Raw genomic sequence first — 20107 nt, forward strand, 5'->3', positions numbered from 1 at the left:
ATTTCAGTTTGTTTGATCAATAAAATATAATTAAACTTCTAAAGCACAGCAAAGCCAGTACCTCCCAGATAGGTAAGCAGATATCACCCTTCAGAATTTTCACTTCTTGGGACCTGCAAGTTTTTGATGACAGGGTTTAGGTGCTTTTGTGTTTGTAAAAAAACAACCTTGTACTAGTGACATATATGCCAATACCAGAATAATATTGCTGAATGCTTATTCCCTCAAGGTTTTTGTAACTTATTTGCAAGTTCTAACTTTATAGAAACTACTGCAATATCTCAAACTTTTAAGTAGAATATAGTTTATTTGTAGCAAAAATATTCCAATACTTATACTTGCTTCATATGCTGTCTCATACACTGTAGAGCTTTATTAAATGCTGACTGAAGCATGGTTTACTACTAATTATCTCAAATGCGTAATTATGAAATAATATATAGGCAGACTTTATTGTGCTGTTCTATAAATGCTTGTCAGCTTAGAAATTTGTTCAATTTGGGGGTATTAATTTGTGATTCCTCATATTTTTCATATATGATAATGTGACTCAGCTTACTGCTTTAGTATTAATTGATACCTCAGAGGAGGGGTTGAGACTGAGTCCTGACATAAAGAATAGAAGTGTTCATGCTATCAGTCATCAATTCTTGATCTTGTACATTTCTGATACAGCAGAATTCTGTCAAGAATGTTTGAATGAAGAACATGACCTTAGTTATGCCTTTAAAAATATAAAAACTCAAATCCAAGTGAAAAGATTGGTTAAAATTATAGCTTGGAGCATTGCTTTGCTTCAGCTCCATTTTTGTTATCATCCTTGATGATGTTTTTTATCATAGCTCTAGGAAAAGTTCAGAATTACATTGCTAAAGTCATTTTAAAGATTTGAGGAGTATGCTTGTTGTTAAAAATGTTTAACAAATGTATTATTTAAAAGCATGCAACTTTTTTCAAACTATGCATTTCCTGATGTTTTAAGTGTGCAGCACTGTACTGCTTGAGAATGCAGAATTTGAGTTACAAAGCTCCAAGTTAAGATGTTCACATTATTAACCTTAAAGCACATTAAGGAGAACAGACACAAAAGTGGGGAAGAATTATTTTAATTTATTTTTGTTTATTTTTATTTCTTTATTTAAAAAAAAACATGACAGCAGTCTGTTGATAGAAATTCTTTTAGTTAATTCTTAGTTTAACCTTAATAGTTAATTCTTTTTTTTTTTTAATCTTAATTTTCTCTTTGGATTTTATGTGTCTGTATGAATGTAAGTATATATATTATGACTACTTTTGCGATGACCACATAGTGCATCTAAGACCAGGATCTAGAATTCTGGGACCTAAAAAATATCTGTAGTCAAAGTCACTGTCAAGTGATGTGGTTAGAAAGATAACTTATTTATGAGGTTATTTGTGTTTTATGATATAATTAAATATCTATATGTAAAAAACTGCATATACACATTTCTTAAAACTGTAAATTATATTTCTTTTCCCCTATCATCAGTCTGGTTATTTCTTATTGTGATATTTTAATGGACTGCGCAAATGTTAATCTTGTGAAGGGAATAGAAAACTTTCTGAATTAAAATTGGGAAAAATAATTACACACACTAGGAAACTGTCTTGGGAATTTCCTATTTGAGATCAGCATTATTTTCCTTTGAAGGCAGACAGATTTCCACTATGCTTTGTATAAATGGGAGTGAATGAAGCTTAGGAGGAGATATGTGATGAAGGAAAAGATACTAAACCTTCAATATAGAAACGTATAAAAATTAACAGTTTCCAGCCCTTTGCTTGGAATCAGTTTCTGCTTCTTGCCATTTTGTGTGCTTTATGAGATGGTGTCTTATTGCTACTTTTGCTGCTTTAATTATAGTTGGCTTTAAGAATCTAGTGAAATAGCAGAAAGAAAGAAAAAAAATGTAAAAAAGAAGTCTTAACAATGTTATCAGAACTTCTCTTTGGTCAGAAAATCAGTAAGGCAGTATGCATGACCATTTATGAGAGTATTTCTAGGCCAACCTTTCCAAGTATAGATGAAATTGTTGTTTCAGGAGCGTATTGGTAATTTTCCCATCTTTGCTCCAAGTACAATCCAGGTATTTAAGTAGTGTGCCAAATCTTCATGTAGTATGCAGCTTTGGAATGTACCCTGCTTCTGATGTCCTATGCTAACAGGACTTTGACTAATATAATTTAGAGCAGGGAAGACATGATACTTCCACACATGATAAATGTTTTGGATGACAAGTTGACTTTTAAATTTATCATTTTGTAGTCTGGTTTCTTGACACTAATTCATTTTTGGGGAAATTTGTGTTGTATTCTTTCTTCCTTAGCCTGCTTTCCAAAGAAAGCTATCCTTAAATGATGGAGCCGTCTATTTGCCTTCCTTCTCTCTCCCTGAAGATAATTTTTGAATCCATTGATAAATCAACAGCTAGATAGCCTTGTGTGTGTTCCAGTTGAGGGGAAAATCAATTTTTTTTTCTTCTCTTTGCTCTTCTGACTGGTTGGCTGCCAGTCAGCACTCTTGTACAGACTTGCCTCAGGGTGGGCTGGCTGTGCCCAGCTGGCAAGCTGGACAGATCTGGGCTGGGAGACATGCCAGGGGGTGATCTTAGATGTATGAGGGAACTAAGGGTATTGTTGATAATAAGGGATAACAGGAATATGGGAGGAAATTGGACCTATTTCAGGGGGGGAACATGGATCATAGAATTATACAGGTTGGAAGAGAATTTGAGTGGTTATCTAGTGCAAGTTTTTGCTTATATCTAGGTCAATATGAAATTCAGACTAGGTTGTATAGGGCTTTGTCCAGCTGAGTCTTAGAAATGTGCAAGGTGGAAGATTCTACAGCTTCTGTGTACAAGGTGTTCCAATACTTAATGAGCAATTCTTTCCTATGGCTAGTCAGAACCTCTGCTGTTTCAGTTTATGAATTTATTTCTCATCCTTACTGCAGGCATCTCAATAAAGAGTTTGACTCCATCTTCTCCATTACTTTTCCCTTAAACTCAGGTTCTGCTCATATAAATCATATAGTCCAACCCTGTAACAATCTTGGTGACTTTTCCCTGGACACAGGTTTTCCAAATCTTTCTTGTACAGGGAGACCCAAAACTGACTGCAGTATTTGAGATGTGGGCTGAATGAAAAGGAATAGTCACTTCCCTTGATATACTGGCTACTATTGTTTTGCTGTTGGTACAACCCACTACACTGTCTTCACTGGTGCCAGGATGCATTACTGAATCATGGTTAGCTAGTTGCCCACCAGTTTTTCACATACTTCCATCAGCACTGCTACTCTCTCTGGCAGGCAGTCCCTAGCCTGAATCGTTGCAGCGAGTTAGTCCGTCCCAAGTGCAATGCTTTGCATTTGTCCTCTGTGAATTTCATGAAGTTCCTGTTGGCCTACTCATCAGGTCCTTCTAACTGGCAGCCCTTCCCTTGAATACACTGACAGCAACAGGCAGTGTGGTGTGACCTGCAGACTTTATGGAGATGCTCTGTCTCCCTCTCTGTGTCACTGAAAAAGATATTAAAAAGGGTAAGTCCCAGGACGGAATCCTGAGAGACTCCATTCACGACCGGCCTTCAGGTAGCTTTCTAGATTTTTGAATATTGTTTTGAGGGATTTCAGGAGCAGAAAGTCTCACTGGTTTATTGCCAAGGCTGATGAAGAGGGTGTAGGACAAGAATCTTTGCGAAGCAGACATTTCAGGAAATGAGCCTTTGATTATAGGTGAAGTTCTATAGGCAAAACAAACCGCATAATGGTTGAGTTGACTTACAGCAGAAGTGCTGAAAATAAGGAAAATCTTTATCACAAAAAAAGTGCAAGATGGTGATAGGTCTTAATTATGAAAGCATTATTAATTAAATTCAAAGCATTACAAGTATGTTCATGTGTTCAGAGAAGTTGGGTAGCTGCAGTTAAACTGCTGAAATTCAAAGAATTATTTTAACAATTATTCATTCATACTCTTAACTAGAACACCTGGCAGAATTTTCCATTGCTAACCTCTTTTCTAGATACTATTTAATTAAATCTCCCTTTTTACTTGCACTTTATCTTTCAGACTTTTTTTTTTCTCTTTTTTTGATTGATAGCTTTGCTTATGCGTTTGCATAATAAAATGGTGCATGCTCAAATAGTTCTGGATATCGCAAGCCTGACTTGCACAAATAGCTTCTACCAATATGAATAGTCCTACTGACTTCAAGGACTTAATTTGCATGAGTAACGGTTGCAGCATTGGGATCTTAATGCGTATGTCTGCTTTCCATTATATGTTCAGCTTTCAGCAACTTCAGTGGAGTTCCATCTCTATTACAGGGGACAAATTGGGCACCAAGAAAGATGTAATTTTCTTTAGCGATAAAGCAAAAATCAGTTAAAAAGCATATATACATATTGCTAAAATCCTTAAGGTATCATGTACAATATGAAGTCAGTGATGGCTTAAGTTAGTTTAAGAGATAACGACTTCAAAGAATCATTAAAAAAATTAATATCAGAAATACATGACACAGAGAATTCAGCTCTGGGAAGCGGGGGAGTAATGTACTGTAGTGATGTAATAAAATATACATTTAAATAGACACTGCAGATCAAAAAAAAAAATAAAAAAATAAAAAAAGGGAGTGATGGGGCAAGGGAGAGCTGCAGGAAACATAAGCTCTCAGGAGGCTTGGTGCAGGCCTGGCTGCAGTTGACCTGAATCCAGCAGGCTCCTGACGGGCGCCCCAGGGCCGCGGAGGCCTCAGCGCCCCCTGGCGGAGGAGCAGGGCCTGGCCTGGCGCTGACAGGAGCCCAAGGCGATGCCAGCTCCTCTCAGCTCACCTCGCTGACTTAAAACAAGTCTCTGCACGCGTAAGGCCGCTGCTCACTTACTTGTCTTCATTTTTTAGACGTGTGAGGGTTTCTTGCTCTTGAATTTGGCTGAAAAAAGATAGGAATGCGTCACAAAGCAAACACACATTTTGAGGCCTCTCACGGTTGCGTTTGTTCGGGGATCTCCTCCCACAAATGAAGATGACTTTTCTAATGTGCCGTTCAGGGAACACTCCCCCAGATATCCTCAGACAAATTTCCTAGAGTGTTTCGTGTATACATGTCACAAATGAGTGTATTCACGAACAATTTTAAGATGTACGTTCATTTCAAGAACTAATTCTCTGTGAGCAGAATATTTGCTCCTTCATGGTGAGTCAAATCCAACAATGAGTACAGAATGCATCTGCTGAATTTTTTGAATATAAAATACATGTGTGTTAACACATGGTTTTCTGTGCAGGAAACTGCTTGTCCCACTGGGACTACTTGTGTCTATGTCTTCAGAGGGCTATGGCTTATTGTAGTGCAGGTATTCATGTAGCTACAAATTTATATCTAATATGTACTAATTATTTTAAGGAGTTTTGGAATTCTTAAGTACAACCCATATTCATGCTTCTGTAGCTTAGGTGGTTTTGTTTTTGTATATTTCAGTGCATTAGATTGTAGAATGTTGTTTCTCATATAAACTCGGCACAAAGTTTCAACTGTCGAAATAACTACAAACATGTCGGTTATCAGTGTTTGGGGCACAACGGGTGCTTTAAAGAACTATGGTTAATATGACTATTTCCTCATATGCAATTAAAGAATAGTTTCTTTTTAATGAATTTTTATTATCAGTAGTATGTCAATAATGTAGGCTAAAGTATGCAACAGTATGCTTTGGGCCAGCAGCCTGATCTCCTTGACATTGAAATTAATCTGCACTAGTGTTTCTGAAAATAAAGGAATTGCTTTTTCTTGTGAACAGAGAACTCAAATTGCCTCATACTTTGTTAAACTTTGTTTTAATAAACTAGGATAAACTGCAGTGAACTTCTTAAATGCTTTCTAAGGGGTAAAAAAGCAACTCTGATTTCTCTTTCAAACTTTGAAGTGCAATCACACCTGTTTTTAAGGAGTAATGAATATATCACCAAAGCTGCATACACTGTCAAAGATTTTTTGTTGTTGTTGTACAGGAAAATAAAGTTTTAGTTTTTCTTTAGAGTTCCTTTTGTGAGGGGTAAGCTAATTTTCTTTTCTTTTGTTTTGTTTTGCTTTAGCTAAAAAATTAGGAATTACTGATGTGCCAGCTGAGGTGGTTACTTTTATTTCCCATGCAACACAAAACAGATTAAGAACAGTGATAGAAAAAGTAACGGTGATAACCCAGCACCGCATGGAATCATACAAAGTAAGTGTGCAAATAAAGCCATTGGATATTATATAATGATGCAATGTGGCACATTTTTTTTCTTCGCACACAGTAGGTGTTTTGTGTTCGTTTTCTTTGAGTTTCAATCACAGATTTGTCTACCTCAACAAATAGGAAGTGTTGTGATGATGACACTGCTTGACAAACATGTCTTTCTTCTCTATAATAGATTTTGTGTGTAAAATTATGTTTTCCTCCTGTGCAGAAGTGTCTAGCAGGTAACATCTGTTAAGCTGTTTCTGCTCACGGATAGTGACCGAGACTGTTGATTCTTGATGTCTTCTCTTTTGACCAAGATAACCATAGATTGGATCAAAATTGCTTCAATATATAGGAATCTATAGTAACTGTACATGTTTTTGGCTGTGAGAAATCCTAATACTTTGACATCAGGGTACACTTTAAAAGTTTTGGCCCAAAACATAGAAAGCTAAAGAATACAATGATAAGCCAGAAATGAAGCTGTTTTCAGATTGGAGGAAAAAGCTAATTTGTCTTAAACCAGCAAGTAAAGAATTCAGCTGTAAATTCTTCACTGAAATTAAACAAAGATAGTCTCCTTAAAAAGAACATTTCAAGATAAAATGATAATCTGATCCCATTATTAGTTATTTTATTCTTGGAGAAAATTGAAATAATTTAGTTATCTTAAACCAGACGGAAAATTTTAGTGAGAATCTGCAAACTAGCTTGAAGTTCAAATAAATCAAACACCTTTATCGATTAAAAGTTTCTTTTTTCTTTTTAAAATAAAAGTTTCTACTAGTTGTTAAACTGATAAAAAAAGCAAGATGGTAATTATCATAATTGTGTGTTGTGTCTAAGCTGTGCTTAGATTTCCTTATATATATCTATTTATATAATCTCTCTATAGAGAGAGTAGACTTTTTTGGTCAAACAGTTTTGGACTGAATCCTTGTCCACCTATTTCCCAAAGCTGGGTCACAGTTGGACTAATTATATAGGGCATTCACAAGAAAATTTATCTTGGGGGTCTGTGACAAGAATCAACCTTTCTGGGACAGAAAAATGGATTTAAAAGGTAAAGGCCACTGTGTCTGCTACCTAAATCTACAGCTTTTCTTGCAATTGATGGATATATTCTACTGTCTTTAACTAAAGGAAACAACTCTTTTGTTTCTTTCCAATATTCTTCACCTGCTTCAGTCGTATGAAATCCCTCCTTCCTTTTCCCTGGGATGGTGTCTTGAGGCAAAAACGCTTCAAGTAGTCTGTGTTAAATCAAAGGAAGAAAAAAAGTTATATTAATTAAATAATTGTATTTTAGCTGCAAAATTAACTTAGGCTGGCTTCATTCCCCTGAGCTTAAATTTTTTTTGTTGTTAATACTGTGGAAAGATTTTAATATGTAACACTTAAAGTCTTCTTTAGATGCATAGTCTTGATGAAAATGCATATTTTCCTAAAATATTATTCTTACTTTACAGGACGATGAGTGGTATGAACAAGCTACAGATGTCCGATCACAGCTAAAGTTTTTTGAACAGTTGGAGCGTTTAGAAAAGCAAAGGAAAGATGAACAAGAGAGGGAAATCTTGCTAAAGGCTGCCAAGGTATCTTTTTTCTTATATTTTTAAAACTATTTAACAATTCATAGTCTTCAAACAGTTATTTAATTTCTTGAAATCTGTTTCAGGAACGGATTTAATTTTTTATAACAGAAAGATACTGTTATCGTGACACCACACCTTTAATTTACTAAGTCACGCTGTTTATCTATGATGACACCAGACCTAGCTAACTGGAATGCTTCTGCATTCTCAGGAAGATTACACCTCTGAATATGATGAGTTCTTGTTAGTACAGGAGACAATGGCTAACATTTTCAAAACAAAACTTGGTGAAAACATTTTCACAATTGCCTTTGAAATTTAATAGATACCAAGGTTTCTGTGCCATTTGAAAATCAGAGGCTACTATCTTGATATTTAATCACAATTCAGTAAATGATTATGGATTTTGGAGGCTTTTTAATTCCTGAGTTTCTAGAAATTTGTTTGAAACAGTTTTGTTCAGTTATTTATTTTAAATAGTAAGTGTCCCAGTATACATAAATTTGGTGTTCTACTCACCCATATATAGCTACATTATTTAATTGAACCATGTCTGTCTTCAGTTAACTATCAGTTCGTCTAGAGCTATTAATTTCTAACATGAACTCCAAAGTCTGAATTTTCATATGCACACAATACAACAAATAGAGGCGATACTGTTTCAAGACATATGTATAGATGAATCTCCTGTCCAAAACTGCAAATTTAATTACACTATACATATAGTATATCAAACGGCAAATAAGTTATCCCTTTATTTGAATTATTTGTCTGTTAATTTACATTTTCATTGAATTATTTATTTTACATTTTAAAGAGATTGTATGGTACAAGTCAATGCTCAGTAGTAACACTTAGTTTTGTAGTCCTTAGTTAAAAAACATTTCCCTGACTGGACAAAGCCATACACGGGCTGATCTGAGGCTGGGTTAGATGACTTCCTGTTCTCACTTCAAACTGAATCACCTCATGATGTCACGTTCTTTGGATTCTTGTTTTTGTCCTGAGTAATGTAAACTCCCGTGAAGTCAAGATTTAGGAAATAAATAACAAGTTTGATTCCTATAGATTATAGAAAGAACAAATTAAAGCATTATGCAAAAAAACATAAAGAGTCTTCTACTTGGCTTAAAGAAATCATCTTCTTGAAAATAATGAATATGTAAATCAGCATCGTAACCAGAAAGTGAGAGGAGACAGCTTGGCATAAAGACATGGCATACTAGAAAAAATATATGAAGGTCTTAAAAAAAAAAAAAACACAAAACCCACAAAATAGCCATGGCAGAAAAATGCTGATCTATCAGCATTAATGGGTAGAAAGAGAAGTTGAATATATTGTGAAACTTCTGGAAGGTACTTATGCAAATGTTGTGATTTAAGTTTTAAATGCCAGTTTGTAATTGAACTTAGATTGATAGTGTCTTTCCTTTATGGAGCATTCAGCTGGCTCTCAGCCATTCTTTTTGGGTGGCTTGACAACCCATTACAAAAGTTAAGTAGCACATAGTTCGGCAAAACATGGTCAGGTTACACCTTTTTATTTTAAATAATATGTTGTTCATGATTTCCTTAGAATCTAAGTTGCTGCACAAATGCAGGATCACCTGTACATTAACAGAGAGAACTCTTTGAGATATTATTCTGAATTCCTATGTACTAAATCCTTCACTGGGATTTTAGACTTTCTGGTCTTTTGTGATCTCAGTTGTCTAAGGAGATGGAAGACTGTGGAAAAGATGCAGTAATTGTAATGAAACAGTTATTAAACAGAGGGAAAAAAAAAAAATATAAATCTGCCCCAGCTGCTCTGATAACTAGTGATAAAGATAGGTAACCATTTCATGTCTGTTCGTGGCTAGCTGATTGATATTTGTGTCTGTGAAGAGGGTAATGATTAAACTGGCTGTGAAGACTGAAATACACCTTATGCAAAGATGTTTCACAGATCGTGGCACTGTTGTCACCTTGATAATGTTGCATCCTTAAAGGTTGGGATTTCAAGGTGAAATTTGTGTTTCTGTTTTTTTCTATAAATGCTTAAATCTAAAAATCATATATATATATATATATATAAACTACAGCTTCTTAATGTGCCATTTAGACAGTGATCTTTTATCCTGCACATGTTTTGACATGTTATTTTACAACAAGTTTATAAAGAAACTCAGCAGAATAATTTTAGAAGTTCCAAAATTACCTACTAGTGCTAGCCTTATTGTCTAGTATGGAACAGCATGCACAGGTTTAACTTGCTTAATGAAAGTTCTTTTTTAATTAAGTATTTACACTTTGAAGCCTTAATAGCAACCAAAGTCCAAGTATTCACAAAGAATAAGATAATGATGAAGGGAATATTTGGGGCACTGGAGTGCATAATCTAAAATAATCATCTTCATTAGGACCAAATGATGGAAAATGAAGGAACAGATTGAACTGAAGTGAGGAGTCTTCATGAATCTTTGGAAAGCTTTGATACCAATTTGGTAATTTTGCAGTAGAATTCAGTAAGGTGTAAGCATTCAGGAAGATATGTAAAGGATGGTTACAGAAAGTGTTGGTTTTGGATATTTTTGCTGGTGTTTTGGATTGTGTTTCTTTTTGGAGAGGAGATAAATATTTGATACTAGTGTTCTGATGGATCTGCTACCAGTTGTTACAGTAGGATATGAGTGTAGAATGTGTAAATAACACAATGGGGTAGATTTTGCTTCAGGAAATGTCTTGGGAAGAATGAAAGAGAAAATCAGATGGGGAGACCAGATAAAAACGAACTTAGGCTTCAAAAACATTTGAAAAAATTTTGTCATTCTGAGAAAAATTACTATCCAAATTAAAAATAATTGTGGAGCTGCAGGAGTATTTTTTAAGCAAAATAGCAGTATTATTTGTCTTGGTAAGTGAGCAAATACGACATCTTATGTACTATGCCTGGAAAGTAGTTGAGAAATAGAAACTTACCACAAGCTTAGAAAAATAATGACTGATGATCACTTTCCAGTGAGATATTTTGGAGGAAGACAAACTTGACAGGAAGATTCATAAGGTATACTGTGTAGTAGCAATGCACTGTATAGTTTATTTTTAATTTTAATTAATTTTTAGTTAAATAACTAAAAAACAAGACTATATGGTTTCAGGAGTTAGCATGATCTCATATCAGGGGTCTTTGCATCATGTCCCACAATGTATGTATACCAACATAGAATGTGTGGCCCAAAGCGTTTCTCTGATTTACTTTCTAGCGATACTTTTCTAATAAAAGTGTTTCAAGATACATTGATCACCAAACTGTGAGATCCACAGTTGTCATCTGCTAGGACAGCTCCTGTTTCAAACATTCAAATATGATGAGTTAAATACAGAAGCTGTACAGGGAGATACTACAACTGCTTTGATTATCATTACTTTGGGGTTATCTTCCTGATACATGAATAACAGGGTAAAGGAATAATGGCAGAAGGAGGGGCCATCGGGTGTGTGTGTATACATATACATATGCAAAGTGGACTTTCTTTAAAGAAAATATTTGGGAGGATCAACACTTTCCTTTTTTTTTTTTTTTTTTTCCTAGTAAGAACCCACTAGCCTTTGTTTCCACATGTGTACAGAAGCAGAGGTCTTTTGACTCTGTCTTTGGTGGCTGGTATGGGAAATCAGAAAAAGAGCTAAGGAAAGTCTTAAGACAGCAGAAAGGTCAAAAGCCAGACTGAAATAACTTGAGGAGTTTACGTTTGACATGGTGTGTGTTGTGTAGACTTTCTAAAAACACACGGCACAGGTCTTGCTATAGTAAAAAATGCTTTCATAGCTATTCACCCTTGCTGCTTTCATAGCTATTTCCAAAATCTGGAAAATGTAGGTTGTGTGTCAAATAGAATGAGGTTCTGGTTCTGAGGTAGTCGTGCAAATATTTCTGGCAGCAGGAGGAATAGGAGTTCGTACTGGATTATTCTATTTTGATTTTATTTCTGAATTTGTATTTGGAGACAGATTCTTTATGTAAGACATGCAGCTTGGGGTTATCCTTGTTTTCAGAAAATCAAGAAATAATACTTCTATGATGTAATTTATAATAAAGCTGATAACATTAAAATTACTGTGTTAATTCATCTGCTCAAACTGGCTAAACGCCTGTTTATTATCAAATTTATTGTGATGATTTTCTAATATATACATTCTATTGGTGTATTATTTTGAGTGTTTTGTCTTAGTTACACAAGCCTGTCTAGTTTGAGGCTCTTGAAATTTAAGTACAGTTATCACAGGAATAAGATCTGCTTTGTGGCCTCTATTCTGTAAAAAATATAATTAAGTAAATGGATTTTCTCTTTTTGGTGTTGTTTGCAAAGTTTAGTAGTATTTATGGATAATACAGATTTTGATAGTGCTTTGGGTTGAAGCGCTTTTTTATTGGAGAGACATCATTGAAACTTGGCAATGCAGATTTCCTTGCACTGCACTGTCACGTGCACCTCCTTGTCATTACTTGAAGGGGCTATCTCTCTGAGCGCGAGATGAGTTCAGTCGTCATGCCAATTTAATCATTTCCTTCTCTTCTGAGAGTACAGTGGATGTAATGCAGCTTTTTGTGAGACGAAGCGCTCTCTGAACTGAAACTTGTAACTCACTTCTGATGAGAGGAGAGCAAAGAGTGAATTATTGTGTTGAGATAATTTACTCAATTTTTAAAAATTTGTTACTTCAATTTTAATGATTTAAAAATGAATCTTCTTTTAGACTTGTACTCTTGCATTCCACCTTGCTGTGGTCGTAGCTCTGAATAGGGTTTTACCCTCAGCTATGCTGCTTTTAACTCTCACTTTTTATTAACAAAGCTAATGTGAAAGCAAAGTGTTTCATGTTGCCAATTTAATTTCTTTAATTAAAAGTGAAAGTTATAAGCTGGTACAGCCGTGGGTGAAGTTCTAATGTCATCAATGGGGAAAAATAGGTTTAAAATTGAAACTGTTGGCACAGCAGTGCCTCTCCATAGTACAGCACCTGCAGTTGTGACTCTTAACTTTATTTAATGAAAAAAGATGAATTTGAAGCATTAAAGACTTCCAGTATATGTACTGGGAAGGGTGAGTAGAGCTGTGGGTGCCTTAACTAGGCGCAGGTGTTGCTAAATGCAGGCAACAAGCTCGTGTCTAGGAAGAGAAACCCTGAGAGCTTTTCAAACACGGGTTTAACAAGCTGAAGACTTCAAAATTATTCTAAATCTAACAGAAAACTTTTTGTTCTTGTTGTTACTGGGGAAGAAATGTAGCAATAATGCACCTTTGATTTTACAAATTACAACAAAATACTGAATAATGGTCCTAGTTCAACACATCAGAAGGTCTGTTAGTTTGCCCATCTGCATAGATGCACAGAGTATCCTCCAGTTTTAAAAATATTTGTTTTGCATGTATTACATTGAAGTTGTAAAGATATTCTTTTAAAAATAATTTTGATTTCTAATTGAAGTCCATTGTATGTAATACAAAATGCACTTCTTAAAACTACACTGCTACATGTGTAATTAGATGTCTGTTTTTGTGGCATTCTTCCTTAACACAAGCAATGAGAAAAACTGAGGTTTGGAACATTAGGGAATTTGGTATCATGTAAATGAAGCCCAATATTTCTAATGTGTTTTGAATACACACATTTAACATATGCTGCTTTTCATACTTTCAAAGTCTGATATTTCCATAGAGCTAATGTGATCTATGCAGTTTTCAGATAAATAAGATAGCAAGTTCTCTAACACAAAGCACTTTCATTCTTAATCATTAAAATATCAGGCTGTCTGGTCTAATAAAAGTAGCTTGTGTTTAGGAGAAATGTTAACAAACCTGGTTTGGTGAATATGTTCTCAGTAGGAGACAGCATTTAATGTATTTAAAAGTATGTTATCTGGTTATGATCAGTCCTACGTTTCTCTAAAATTACTATGGGAAGCTGGCTTGCTTCTAAGGATGTTTATTCACCAACATGAAAATGTATTACATAAACCCAGCTTTCTTTATTTACAGATATAGACAAGAAAAATAGAGAGGGGGATGGAAGAGTTATGATGAACTCCTTGAAATTATGTGAGTAGGGAGTTCTGTGAGTGATGGGTGTTTCTGAAGCTTTAGAGGAAACGGGCATTGGTGCATTAAAGGATTTTGGAAAAACATGTTTGACAAAGCAAGTGAGATGCAGCATATTAACATTTGGAAGTTAGAGGCAAAGGAGAAAGGAAGACAAACTCAATAGAATGAGATGTCTTTGAAGAAAAAATTGAAACTCGAATGAAAAGAAAGGAACAACTAGCCAGTAGATCAATGAAACTCAAATATTAAAATATTTGGTGAATAAAAATGGTGAGATACAGGCAAGCACTACAAGAGCTGACTAACAGCAAATTTGTTCAAACTCTTCAACGGAAGGAAAAGATGCTTATGTGTGGAATGGAGTGTAAAGAGAAGCCAGTGACATTTTTAAAGCTTATATAGGCACCTCTATTAAGTTTGACATTTTTGTTTGCTGTATTCGTTTTAATCTGTGTTACATCAGTATTGAAGAAGCCTTTTGTAAGTTAAATTAGATGATAAAATGAAGAATTAATAAAATTGTTATTGTTTATCCTTTTTCTTTTCCTAACACACTTTAGTCTTCGTATACTGATGATTTTATTTCTCTAGTTTACTGATTTCCAAACTGACATGACAGTCAGCAAGAAAGCATTTTATTCTCAAGTCTGTTGGAAAACTCTGTTAAAATTTATCTGAACACAAAAAGAAACAAACTGATAGCTAAAATTCCACTATTTTATTAGTGTGATCATTACACCAGTAATCACACTTAACACCTTTTAATCTGGGTTTATATATCTAGCATTACCTGGTATTTTAATTCATCATTAGTGATTAAATCCCTGTATTTAATGTCACTCAGTTGCTGATAGCCATTTTCACCCATGTAACAATTTCTATTAATTTGTTGTGAATGAGCTAGAGGTTTACACAGAATAGATCTGCTTTGCTTTTTTGACTGCTTTCAAAGTCTGCTTTCTCCAATTATCCTGAACTCCAGATCTACTTTTATTTGGTCAATTCCTGAAAAACAACCAACCAGCCAAAGAAAAAAAAATATTAAATATAAAAAAAATACTTTATTTTATTTTATTTTTTAATCTGTAGTACTTTATAGAGTTTTTCCCTTCACTTACTGAGTTCAGGAAATGTAGATGTTATTTTGTATCTCTTGCTTTGATTTTTCTCACAATGTCCCTAAATGCAACATAGATCTGGTATGTTTTCCAGGATTCTTTCTTGTAGAAACTTGGTAACAATATTAGAAGTCTCAGCTTGATTCTCCAAGGACTCCATGCTTTCTCCTTAAGCTGAAGTGCTTTTAACTTGTGCTTTGCATTTGGCAAATGATTCAGCTTCATACAGTAGTATGAATATACTTTGTATCTCTGTACTTCTTTCACTGCAAGATTTGGAAGGCAATAGAAGTTCGTTGTACTTTTAATAAATTTATCATCAAAAAACATGAAAGGGCTAAATATGATTTCCCATACAGCATACTGGAGAAACTGAGGCACACAATGATTGTACTGTCATCACAAAGTGACAGAGCAAGGACATAATTCAGCTTAGTTCTTAAATACTTACCAAAGTCCATCTCCTAGAGAAGCAACTCGTAGAACCCCCACGCACATACACACCTCAATAGTTAAAAACATAATCAAGTTCTTAGTAATTGCTCTATGGAATAGAGTCCCAGCTCTCTGGCATATCTACATAATTTCCTGAATATGTGTATTTTTGTTCTTTAAACAGTAGCTAGGTCAGATTAGCTGCATTTTCTTTTTGTCTGACCACAGCAGATAGAAGCAATCTCAGTCTACATACAGTTGGAGTTTCTTTCTTGGTTGGCACAACTTACATGAGAGTCTAATTCAGTCATTAGTTATCTACAGATTTTGGTTTCTCATTACTGTACTCCAAACGCTTTCCTGTCAAACCACCTCTTATGCTAACAGGCACAAAGTCACTAGTAGGTGGTGGTGTAAAATGAAGCTAATGTACGCAGTGGAAGAGTCTAGTGCATCTTCTAAAGATCCCTTGATTGTTTAATTTGGACGTGCTTCATTAGTGTGTTGTATGTGTGTGCTATATTAGATGAGAAAATAATCTCAGTTCAATAAATAAATAAAAGCATAAAAAAAGGATAGAGAAGTCTGAGTTATTGTTGCTCTGTCTGCCAAGTCATAGCCTAGGTTCTCTCCAGGTAAGTCAACAATATCATATGTCCCTCTGCCCTTAAAACATACCTTGCTTTGGTTTTCTTCATGGATTTTTAACTTCTGAAAAGAATATGTTATGAAAAGTTCAAACAATGGGAAAAAGTAAGCCTATGTAAGTGTACAAATTAACACGCTTTCAAGTTTCAGGTCTGTCTTTAATCTAGAAAGAGGCAGAGAAAGGAGAGGTCATAGAAATATTATTCATTTAGGGACTGTGTAAATAATATTGCTTTAAATCTCCAAGAAATACTGAAATAAACAATTACATCTTTCAGGTATCTGGGACATCAGTTTTACGTGGATGTCACAAGTTTTATTTTAGCTTCTTAGAACTTTCTTTGGAACTTTTTCTAAAAATTGAGAAAATGTGCAGTTAAAGTAGTATAATAATACATATATTATCTACCTCTGGAGTTTTGAACTTCATCAATTTGGGTATACTTAGTGAGCATAAATAAAAACTTGGTAGTTTTCACGTATGGTTGTAAAACAAATATGTATCAGCAGAAATGTACTATTATGGGTTGTTATTGCAGTTAAATGGTTATTCTTAACGCATTTTTGGAGCTGTTCCTGTTCCTGAAAGAAAATATAAAAGTTGCTATTTAGTATTATGTGTTCTGTTTAAAAACTGACAACGTTAATCAACTTTAATATTAGTAGTAGTACATGAATGAGTTGAACTTGCATGTATTTCTATTCTGTACTCAAAGCAAGCTCATACAGAATGTAATATCTTTATTTGTGAAGGTTTGCTGTCTGAGAGGGTGACTTTACAACTGTTTTCTGCATGTTCTGTACCAACAGATAAAAAAAAAAGCTGAGTTGTGAACTGTAAATTATTTTAAAATAATTGATTATGAGGGGTTTAAATTAAAAAGATCAGTAGTGGAAAGTGCGTCACTCTTGGAATTATGGAAACTTGGCAAAAACAGTATTAGTGCTTTTTTAAAAAATTAAAATCTGGAGTAGATCTTATTTACAACTGAATATTTAACAGTCTTTTTGGTGAGGCCTACAGGTTTGAAATTGCACTTCTATGAATTTAAGCAACCCATCTTTCACACGTTGTGTCTTGTTCCCCTTTCTTTGCTATTTTTTAACTTACTGCAACAGATGAGGGGTTCTTAAACCATCTGTTAACCTTTTTTCCCCATTTTTTTTTTAAACATGTAGAGTCGCTCAAGGCAAGAAGACCCAGAGCAAGCTAGACTGAAACAAAAAGCAAAGGAGGTAAGCAGAGCTAGAGATCATTACACTTGACATTTCAAGGCTTGAACATATTAATTTTTTATGCCTTGCTACTTGTATATCGTTAATAAAAATCTGACTAAAAACTTTTTAGGATGTATTTGTTGCTTTGCCTTTGATCTTAATGTTTGCAAACTAATACATTAATACATGTGAAGCCTAAGGAGATTTTATAAGAGAATATTTCCATACATTACATTTTCATTTCCATTTTAGGTAGCTGTAGCTTTTGTTGGGTTGTTGATGACAGCAGCATTAGATTTTGGTGGAAAATATATGCCTTTGTCTTTTTGTAAAATGTCACTTTCTCAGAAATGTGTTACTTAACAATTTTGTTCTGGCAACAGTCTTTCAGGTCAGGTAATTGTCAGTCATTTTCTCTATGGTGGGGTTAGGCTGTACTGTTTACTCATCAGTCTACATTAGAATAATCTAAAAGTTATCAAATAATTTCAGTTGAAGTTTTGATATGTTAGAGTAACATTTTGTGAAGTACTGAGTACTTTAATTTGCTGTAAATGAGAGTGGCTGTCCTTTGCTTAAGGCATCTTATAGCTTAGGATCAAGTTGTGACTTAAACCAATTAAAAAGACTAAAATATCTATCAGCTGAAAGTCATTCCTGTTTTAAAAAAATTAGCAGCAACATATACAGCAAACTCATGCTGCTTTTTTTCTTTAGCTAACTTATTTGGGTATATGCATTAGAAGGTAATAATGATACATTAGAAGGTAATATATACAGAAAAATGCATATAACAAGTTCTTTTCTATTGACCTGTTCTTCCTGTTTTGTTTCGCTTCTGGCAGTATTCTGTAGTTCCGTTAGCTACACAGATTTTATATATGTAGCAGACAAAAAATCCAAGTACATAGTTGAGTTTTATTTGTCTTTTTTCATTATGTGATTACATAGTAAGATTCGCTGAAATGAGTTCTTGTAAACTTTAGGCCATGCCTTAGTGTTTCCATTGTTGGCTTTGTCAAGTATTCAAATGAAGTAGAGTAATTTGGCAGGAAAAGACACAGCATTTTAATACTACTTTAGTACGTGGCCAGTATATGCAAATGAAGAGTCAGATTTGAAAATATGTGGAAATAATTGATGGCAGGCAAAACTTGAATTTGAGCTGAGAACTAAAAGTACCTTGCTGCTGGAAATGAAAGCAAGCTAGAAATAAGTGCATTTCTTGCTGCCACAGTATTTTTGTTCATTGTAATTCTTTTTTGGTCACTGGAAACTTGGAGAAGCAAAGGCAAATAACAGGACTAGAGAAACACATTTCCTAATAGTCAGAATGAAATAGTGGCTCTCTTTATAGCTGTGATGGAAGATTTGCACTCTAGCCAGGGCTATTGCTTTTGGTGTGACTGTGGGATTACCTCTCCCTGGTATGAAAATTTGGAATTTCCATATAAGCTGCATTTCTTACCCACTAGAGGGAGTGACACGGTGCTGACACGTGAATAAAAGCAAGTGTATGAAATTGTATTGTAAGTAATGGTAATAATGGTATTAATAAAGAGGTAGTGAACATTTTGGTGGTAACCTCCATTAAAAATGCTCGGATCAAACTGGTATGTGATTTTCAAGTAGTGGTGTTCCTGGATACGATAACGTGTTTGAGTAAGTGCAGAGTGAGTACTAGGTTTTCTGTTTTGAGTGCTGCACCCTATTCTTTTGTACATTAGCCCTGCCTTTTTTCCCACCCTTCTAATGAAAGTGTATAATTTGCTGGCACCTTGCCTCTCTCTGAAGTTGAATTTCATTCTACATATTTGAAACCATAAGAAATATAAGCATGTCTCTGTTTTTAGTAATTAGGGTTCTAAGTCTCTTTCTTCAGCTAATTTAGGGACTTTCACCTAAAATATTTAAATATATTTAATAAAAACATATTATTCTGCATTAACTTTTGCAAAGGGGAAGGGGAAGTGGGATTGACAAGACTTTAGTTTAATATTTTTTATATTTTTTCTGCTTTGGATAATGATTATATGCCTATCCCTTAGTTGCATTGATGAAATTAAAAAAAACAACAAACACACACACAAAAATGGATTTTATAGTACAAATAGTTCATTAGAGGGTCTTTTGCATAGCTTTGTTATTTGAAATTAAAAGTTTTGAATCTACTTGTACAAAATTGTATAAATTTCAAAACTTCAATGCCAACTGGACTACTCTTAAATATGCATATGACCAATAACTGAGAGAGAAAATGGGTTTCTTCCAGGTTTTGAATGAGCAGATGAATATAATACTTTCAGCTTTGATAATAAGTTGAATTTGAAACTGTGTTTCTGTGATTTCCATGTCTCAAATATTGCCTGAAGACCCTTGCTGCTCAGGTATTCTTCTGGCCAGTGGTAAAGTGGCTCCTAGGTTGTGCTTTAAGAAGCATAAAGAGGACATGCAAAAAATCTACAACGTTTTTAGCTTGTGTTACATGTTCAGTGATACAATTGTCAGACAATTTTCTTATCAGCAAAGCAGCTGATAATTTCATTATTATGAAACATAATGTTATAGGCTTCATACTGTGCCTGCATTTGAACAGTGACACCACTGCATTCCTTCTACTAACAAAGCAGTCTTGAATAGTCCTCTCCAAAACTGTGAGATCAGTACTATGCCCTGGATCCCTGCCAGATAGAAATGGGTGAATATCTAAAACAAATGTGACCAATGTATGAAGTCTAAGAAAGATAATGTAG

The 20107-nt window shown here is 34.4% G+C and overlaps 1 protein-coding gene across 3 annotated transcripts in view; it reads left to right on the plus strand.

Annotated features, from left to right (window-relative positions):
- The window catches only part of LOC308176663 (transcription initiation factor TFIID subunit 4-like), a 146794-nt gene that overhangs the window by 56940 nt on the left and 69747 nt on the right, over positions 1-20107 (plus strand). For all 3 annotated transcript variants that reach the window (XM_080552733.1, XM_080552732.1, XM_080552734.1), the window contains 3 exons: positions 6124-6254; positions 7724-7849; positions 17316-17372. In XM_080552733.1, the coding sequence (XP_080408859.1) occupies positions 6124-6254; positions 7724-7849; positions 17316-17372 (314 nt within the window). The remainder of the gene's footprint in view (positions 1-6123; positions 6255-7723; positions 7850-17315; positions 17373-20107) is intronic.

Source organism: Anser brachyrhynchus, assembly GCF_964034855.1.
Source record: "Anser brachyrhynchus genome assembly, chromosome: 12".
Classification (NCBI taxonomy): domain Eukaryota; kingdom Metazoa; phylum Chordata; class Aves; order Anseriformes; family Anatidae; genus Anser; species Anser brachyrhynchus.